General features: G+C 40.7%; 1 protein-coding gene across 1 annotated transcript in view; it reads right to left on the bottom strand.

Moving 5' to 3' along the window:
- Positions 1–581: 581 nt before the first annotated feature.
- The window catches only part of gpc3 (glypican 3), a 154240-nt gene continuing 146714 nt past the window's right edge, over positions 582–8107 (bottom strand). The window contains exons 8-9 of the mRNA XM_061726391.1: positions 2225–2409; positions 582–1946 (exon numbers count right to left, since the gene is read on the bottom strand). Of these exons, the coding sequence (XP_061582375.1) occupies positions 2234–2409 (176 nt within the window). The 3' untranslated portion in view covers positions 582–1946; positions 2225–2233. The remainder of the gene's footprint in view (positions 1947–2224; positions 2410–8107) is intronic.

Raw genomic sequence — 8107 nt, 5'->3', positions numbered from 1 at the left:
TCTTAATGGTCTCAGGACTTCTTATTTATCTGATCTGCTTTTAAATTATAAACCCTCCCGTACCCTGAGGTCCTCTGGTACCAGCCTTTTAATTGTTCCTAAAGTAAGAACAAAAACTTTTGGCAAGACCTCGTTCCACTACTACGGTTCTCATCTGTGTTACAGCCGACCAGAGAACCTCACCTGTGCTGTGTGGGTATTAAAATGAGAATGTGTGTGAAAATGACCAGATGTGCTTTTAAATGTTGATTTTTATTATGTAAAGCACTTTGCGTTACTTGTGGATAAAAAGTGCTTTATACATACAGTTTGATTTGATTTGATTTCAAGCCGAATACTAAAGAATCACGACGTCAGTTTGTAACTATAGTATTTGAAAAAAAAAGTTCTTAATTTCATCCCTGTAGAGGAGTTTCAGTTTTAATCTCTCTTTCAAACTGTGATTTATATAGATTTGAAATCATTTTTTTTAATTACATTCATCAAGATATTTCATTAGTGGAACACAAAGCAAAAAAACCCAAAACATGTTTATTTTACATTTGACCTTTTCCATGAACATTAAAAAAAACAACAACAAATGCATCAATAAGCATTTATTATTTATCAACCACCAGTTATAGATCATGGATCGGACATTGACTCTAACCTTTATTCATAACAACCGTTATCATGAAAAAAAAAAGATGTGACTACCCGGATAGCAAAATGTGTTAAATCAATGTAGAATTATGGTGAAAAAGGTTGCTTTTTGGTTAAGGTCGACGATTTATGGTGGATCAATCATCAATCAATCATCCAATTCTAATGCCAACGTGTAATCGATGTTGAATCAACGTATTCTTGTGTTGCAGACCAGGCTTCAACATGGATTCCACATGGATTGAATGTTTCTGCCTAACCATATTTCAACGTGGATTCACTCATATTTTGCCAGGATAATCAGCTAAATTGTGGCTGCAGCTTGTTCAGGTGGTCCAGTGTGAGGTCACCGGTGCTCAGTGAGCCGGACCCCACATGTGAAGCTGGAGTCGGCCAGACTTGTTTTCAGATATGACAAACAAGGGGCTGAGAGCGCGGCCCACGCTGCGCGCTGCCGCGTCAGCAGCAGATAACTTTCAGTTTCTAATTAATGTCTGCATACATCCATCACACATCATCAAGTATAAACAACCACAGAGTCGGGCTTCACTGTTCATCACATTTGACTTTGAAAAGCAGGCAGATTTAAACAAACAATGAAAAGAAATGTGATTTCTGGGTTGAATCTGCAAACAAAGAAGAGCAAGTGATTAAATATAAATGCCAGACTTTGAAAATGCATGAGCTCAAATGCAAACAAGCATAACAAGATTTATTTACACACTTTTATACATATTTATATTTCATATCACTGCTTGCTTTTTGCACAGGAGGGCAAAGAACAAGCTGGAAAGTTGCAGCGATGCGTCACCGTCCAGCTAGTACTTCAGTCCACGATCACATTGTTTCATAAACATGGCACCAACACAGAGAAATATACACCTGTACATTTATAAAAACCAATTTAAGGATTTATAACCACTGGATCGTTCCTTTCATCCCCAAATAAACAGGTGAACGTGTGAAGGAAAATAGCCTAGATATCACTGGGACATAAACAGTCAGACTGAAACACAGAGATTAAAGTAGTAGCTAGGATGTGCATGTTTTTTTTCTTTTTACACGTGATTCCCCGTCAAGGAAAGAGATGCTTATTAAAACTCCTCATGTCCGGCGCTGGCGAGAAATGATTTACTGTCGTGAAGAAAAATGTCAGCCGCTGACTGCTGCTTGTTCTCGGGCTTGTTCCTGCGGGCCGGGGCTGGTTCAGACTGAGTGGGAGCGCTGTAAAAAAGGTCTCGTGTGGGTTTGGTCCTCACTCACAGATCCAGGGGAGAGATAACGGTCCGCCACTACAGAGGGAGCTGATATGAGAAAGGGCACAGGAGCTGAAATAAGCGGGATGGAAGTAGACCATTATACGGGCCTATTATGTTCATGATGTCTTTTTTTTTAATCAACTATCCTTTCATGGGTTTAGTTAAGAACACCAATTTTTTTTGTGAAATTAAACAAAACAGGTTTTTACTTTAGATACATTAAGAGATGTGTTTTCTGTTGGTTATTCTTCATTTCATGACCCACTGAACTTTGCATCAGAAAGCAGAATCCAAAAGGTTTCAGCTCCTGCACAGTTTCAAACCTTGGCGGGTCAGTGTCGGTACGACGGGAGCAGAGCGAGCGCCGCCAACAGAAGCGACGCCGGGCGGCTCGTCCTGCGGGGAGCGGCGGGTGAGGAGACGCCGCCCACTCCAGCGGTGGCCAGCCGAGGGGTCAACAGCTGCTCCTGGAAGGTGAAGTCATCCATTGCCAGGTTATCAGAAAGGTCTGAGATGGAGACGGGGGAGAGATGGATGGAAGATAACGAGGGGAGGCAGAAGAATGAAAAATATGAGGGAAGAGAGGGGAAAGGGGACAGAGACAATTAGACCAAACGCTGACAAAAGCTGAAAACCACGTGCGTGTCTTGCTTTTTGCGCGATGCCTTACACAGCTGTAAAAACAATGTTACATCGGGAGAAACCGGAGCTCCTCATATAACCAGATGTTGTATGTTATTTTTATAGACATATACAGAACCACACACACATATTTCACCCATAGGAAGTGTTGAAATGTGGATTTACGCGGTGAGTTTCTGAAAACAAAATGAAAAAATAAAAACCACCAAGGCTGCATGAAGTCATGTCTGAGAATCCGGCTCGACCTAAATCTTTGCGCTGTCTGTGTCAGAAATAATTAAAATGAGAAAGAAAAGGTTGTTTTAGGACAAGACACACCCAGACCGCTGAAGCCGCCTGCGAAAAAGGTGGTGCCTGTTTCCTCGTACCTTAAAATATATTGGGAAAAAAATGCAACATAGCTACAACTTTTGCTTTATAACTGTTGAGATCATCTTTGGTGGGTTTTAGGAGAAAAGGGTTTGTGGTAATTACAGATGCTCCTGGAGCTATTACAATGACGATAATGGTAGCAAGGTGAGCAGGGACAAACTCCAGATACAGCAGGTGCCTGTTAGCATCATTATAAATACACAAGTGTGTAAACGGGCGTGTTTTAGTCCTAACTATGCCGAAACTGTAGCAAACGAGCTTGATTTAACAAAACAGAGCGACAAAACGAAAGTGAAAAATCTGCAGTCTCACACTGGAGGTCAACTGTCTTGTTCAAACGGCTCACCAGAACTGCAGGATTTATGGGGCAGCTGTTGTCCATATGGAGCTGTACGTATCGAAAATGTCTCTCTCGTCCACTTCAACCCTGCTCATCATTGGAGTCATGTTTTTCCTCTTTGGCTCAAAGGGATTTGGATTAATTAATAACTTGTGACCTGCTTCTGTAGACGCCTGTTTTGCAGAGCATTTCTGCTGTTTTATCAGAGATGACCATGTCCCGTGTAGGGCCACTGTTCTGCTGAGACATTTGGTCCTCAGCGTGAGCAGCAGGCGCTTCTTTGATCTCGTTGATGTTCCAGTTTTTTGCCATCACATTTTTTACAATTTTGCTTCATTTCCTATTTGTACGACGGAGTATTAGGCCCAAACTAAGACAAAAAAAAATTGGAAATTACAAGAATAAAGTCATAATAATATGAGAATAAAGTCATAAAATTACGAGAATAAAGTCATAATGTTGCAAGAATAAAGTTGTAATATTAAGAGAATAAAGTCGTAATATTATGAGAACAAAGTCGTAATATTAAGAGAATAAAGTCGCAATTTATGAGAACTCTAACAGGAAGAGCACATGCATCTTTTGTGGAAGAGGAGCTGTCTGGTATACTATAGTATAGTATAGTAGTGGTCGACTGCAAGGCTAGCGGTAGTTCCATCTGCTTCCATTCAAAGAGGTTTTGTTGTTTCTCAGGAAACAATGAGGATGATCATAAAGATTTTTCCTCGTCCTTATACTGATAATAATTTGATGCTGATGTGCCAAAAGATGAAGTATTTCCTTTATTCCTTATTTGTGAAACTGATACCAAAATATAATTTCACAAGACGTTCAATATTCCTCATTTTAACACAGGGAGAAGACTGCTCTTCCTGTTAGAGTTCTCATAAATTACGACTTTATTCTCGTAATATTACGACTTTATTTTTCATAATGTTACGACTTTATTTTTCATAATGTTACGACTTTATTCTCATAATATTACGACTTTATTCTCATAAAATTACGACTTTATTCTTTTAACATTACGACTTTATTCTCATAATATTATGACTTTATTCTCGTAATATTACGACTTTATTCTCGTAATATTACGACTTTATTCTCGCAACATTATGACTTTATTTATTAACTGGACCACATTACACCGGTCATGAAATCACTACACTGGCTTCCAGTGAGTCAAAGGATAGAGTTTAAAATCTTACTGCTGGTCTACAAAGCACTGAATGGTCTTGGACCAAAATACATGGTTGATCTGTTAGTTCCTATGAAGCTCCCAGACCCCTGAGGTTCATCTGGATCTGGTTTATTATGTGTCCCAAGAACCAGAACCAAGCAAGGTGAGGCAGCGTTCAGTTATTCTGCTCCTCACCGGTGGAACAAACTTCCTGTAGACCTGAGGTCTGCTCTAACTGTCAGCTCCTTTTAAATCAGGGTTAAAAACATTACTGTTTACTGAAGTGTACTCTTAAATTAAACCTGCTGTACTCTACTCTACTGCCCTTATTTTTTTTAACAGCTTGTGCCTTTTATTATTTTACTTCTTTTCTTATTCTTACCCATTTGTTATTATGTCTTGCCGCTTTTAATGTCAATGTAAAGCACTTTGAATTACCTTGTGTTGAATTGTGCTATATAAATAAATTTGCCTTGCCTTGCCTTGCCTTGCCTTGCCTTTATTCTCGTAATTTTATGACTGTTTTTTCTCATATCATTATGACAGTTTTTTTTTTGTCTTAGTTTGACCCTAATACTCTGTTGTGTATTTGCCTGTGATATGTTGCACATTACTGTACCTTTAACCGGCTACAAGGATCCCGGTTGGTCATGCTCGACGGGCTCCAGTCTGCTTTCCCGCTTTGCAAGACCACCTTCGTGCAATATTAGCTGCTCCTGCTGCTCTATGGTGGTCTGTTTACACTTCTTAGGAAGACAAATTTGCGAGAGCGTCCAGGTTTGACAAGCTTTGTCGCACAGCAGCTATTTTAATCATTTTAATCCAGACCACTTCTTTGAGGGCCATGTTGAATTTCCCTTCGGGGATGAATAAACTTCTATCTATCTATCTATCTATTCTGCATTTTAATAGCGTAGTAGGACATTTTTAGAAAGTCACTTTCTTTTTACCACGTAGAAGATCTGGGAAGAGTTTAGTTTAATCAAGCTCATCTTCGTTTTCAGAGCGGGAAATGGGATGAACCGTCCTTCCAGCTCTCTGCATTTCTGAACACATCACAGCGCCAATGCACATCAATCATCAAAAAGTGTGACCTTTTTCATGACCTGGATTTTCTCATAACAATTATTGGCTATAGGACATATAGCTTACATCCAACTAAACACTTTTTAAGTGCAGCCGGGAGAGCAAGGAGTATGCATTCCCTCATGTTTCTACAACAACATACCTTTCCTCCCCTTTCCTCCAGTGATCTGTAACAAAGCCATTCATTTTCTTTACTGGGAAAGCGTTAATGTTGGGAATATGAAATGAAGTGTTGAATATAAGTTTAAAAAGCTCCCCTGAGAATATTACCTTTTTTTTTTGCTGTTTTACTTCCTTCCTGTTCATCTGCAGTGACTTCACAGTCATCTGCTGCTCTGTTCTTCCTCACGGTTTTGTTTTTCTACCCGTCTGCATTCAAAGCTCCTCTCAGACTGACAGTGAGCAGATCGTCTTTCCTGTTGTGTTTAACATATTCTCTGCAAGAGATATAATAAAAGGCTTGCAGTATGCCATATTTGCCCAGGCTCCTATTTTCAGACTTCTCCACTGCCTTTAACACTTTGCACCCCCACATCCTCCATCAGAACTTCGACACGAGCAGTCAGCGCGTACCCTGGATCTTGGACCTTCTCACCAACTGAACCCAGCCGGCCCGGATTAACAGTAACCTCTCTGATATCCTCCCCACCTGCACAGGCTCCCTGCAGAGTTGGGTGCTTTCCCTGCTGCTACTCATACTTTCACCTACACAACCTCACTGTCACCTGCTGAAATTAGCTGATGACAGGAAACTGAACTGCTTTTCTGTCAGCAAGAACATCTTCCTGACATTCCCCTACACATCACGGAGAGTGTTTTATCTTTCTCCGTGTGCTGCTGGGATCACTCCATCACCCTGCAGGACAGGAACCGCCTGCACAACGTAGTGAGGGTGTGTTCTGAGATTATTGGACTTCCTGCCGGCCACCTGAGCCCCGTGCATGAGCAGCAGGCGTGCAGCCCGTCTCGTCACATTCTCACGGACTAGACACACATCTGCCGTCTGGTCGCAGGTTCTGCTGTCCGGCCTGTGAGACCCGACCTCTGTCCCCAACGCTGTTCTCCTCCTGAACCCCAGGGGTTACAATAACTTTAAGGTTATTTGTCTCCAACACTTATATGGACACTATTGCACCATTGCCTTTTCTTTCTTCTGATTTCTGATTTTGACAGAGGTGTCAAAAGTATTCCCATTCATTACTCAGGTAGAAGTATAGATACTAGAGTTTAAACATACTCCTGTAGAAGTTGAAGTATCAACTCAAGTTTTTTACTCAAGTAAAAGTATAAAAGTACTGGTTTCAAAACTACTTAAAGTATAAAAGTAAAAGTAATGTAAGGGGGGAAAAAGCCATTAAGGACAAAAGCCAATGAAAATGAATGCATCTTAGTATAATGCAAATATATTAAAGAACCATATATGTGTACTATTGAGCATTAACATGTGTTTCAGAGAGCAGGAGATATGATGACTAGTTGCCTATAAGTATTGTAATGGTGCAAAAAGTCAAACTTCAGAGGCGTGTTATCTTTTATCCTAACCTTTATTGGAATGTACATCCAAGTTTAGTTGCAGGAATCTGAGGGAACGGATGTAAGAACAAAACTGGACAAGAACATCTGAAACAACCACAACCAAATTCACTCTATCCGGATGGAGCAATTTAACTGGATAGTTTTATTTTAAAGGCCGAAATGAAATAGAGTAACGAGGCTGTTTTTAAAATGTAAGGAGTAAAAAGTACAGATAATTGCGTGAAAATGTAAAGCGTAAAAGTAAAAAGTCGTCTGAAAAATAATTACTCCAGTGAAGTATGGATAACCAAAATTTCTACTTAAGTAAGGTAACAAAGTATTTGTACTTTGTTACTTGACACCTCTGATTCTGAGATAGTTCGTCAGACGTTCATCAGTAAAATGGAACGTAAACAAAAAGCAGCACTATATATCGAAGACAACTAGCATGAGCAGAGTTTCCCCAGTTGAGCTTAATGCAGAACAAACACTGACTAATATGCAAACTCACACTGGAGGATTTCTGAGACACCTTCCTCTACGCCGCCTTGACAGCTGTGCACATATACGTTTGTGTTCTCACACACTCTTATTCACACTGCCACATCTGAGCTCCTAAAAATAACAGATTGCTCCTAATTGAATTAGGTGTCTCATGTGATCTGTGAACTGTTTGCTCTTATGGCAGAGATTCAGTGGAAGAAAAACCTGAGCCGGGGCGGCTACGTGATCGGGCCGTGCAGTTAACATTTTTTTTGCCCGGCTCTAGTTGAGTCGAAACGCAGACAGGAGGCCCCTCGGAGCACGCCTTGCTGCCCTCCAGTTTCCTTGCAGGCAGGCACCGCCAAGAAGAGAAGATCGACACGAATAAATGAATCTCCAAAGATCTCAACTGCTAAGAATTTCTGTGCAGTCACAACACAGTTTGAACGCCTGCCAGGGGGCAATTAACTTATGTTTCTCGTCCCGCGTTCTTCGTGGAAGTGGGCAGACGTTGTCTGGGGCTTTGAAAGAGCGATTTGTCACTGTCAACAGCGGCACACTGTACAGCCGCGCCAATTAAGCTCAAGG

This window comes from Cololabis saira, chromosome 7 (genome assembly GCF_033807715.1).
Source record: "Cololabis saira isolate AMF1-May2022 chromosome 7, fColSai1.1, whole genome shotgun sequence".
Taxonomy (NCBI): domain Eukaryota; kingdom Metazoa; phylum Chordata; class Actinopteri; order Beloniformes; family Belonidae; genus Cololabis; species Cololabis saira.
Note: the sequence above shows the minus strand (reverse complement) of the source record. Positions and strands in the feature narration are given on the sequence as shown.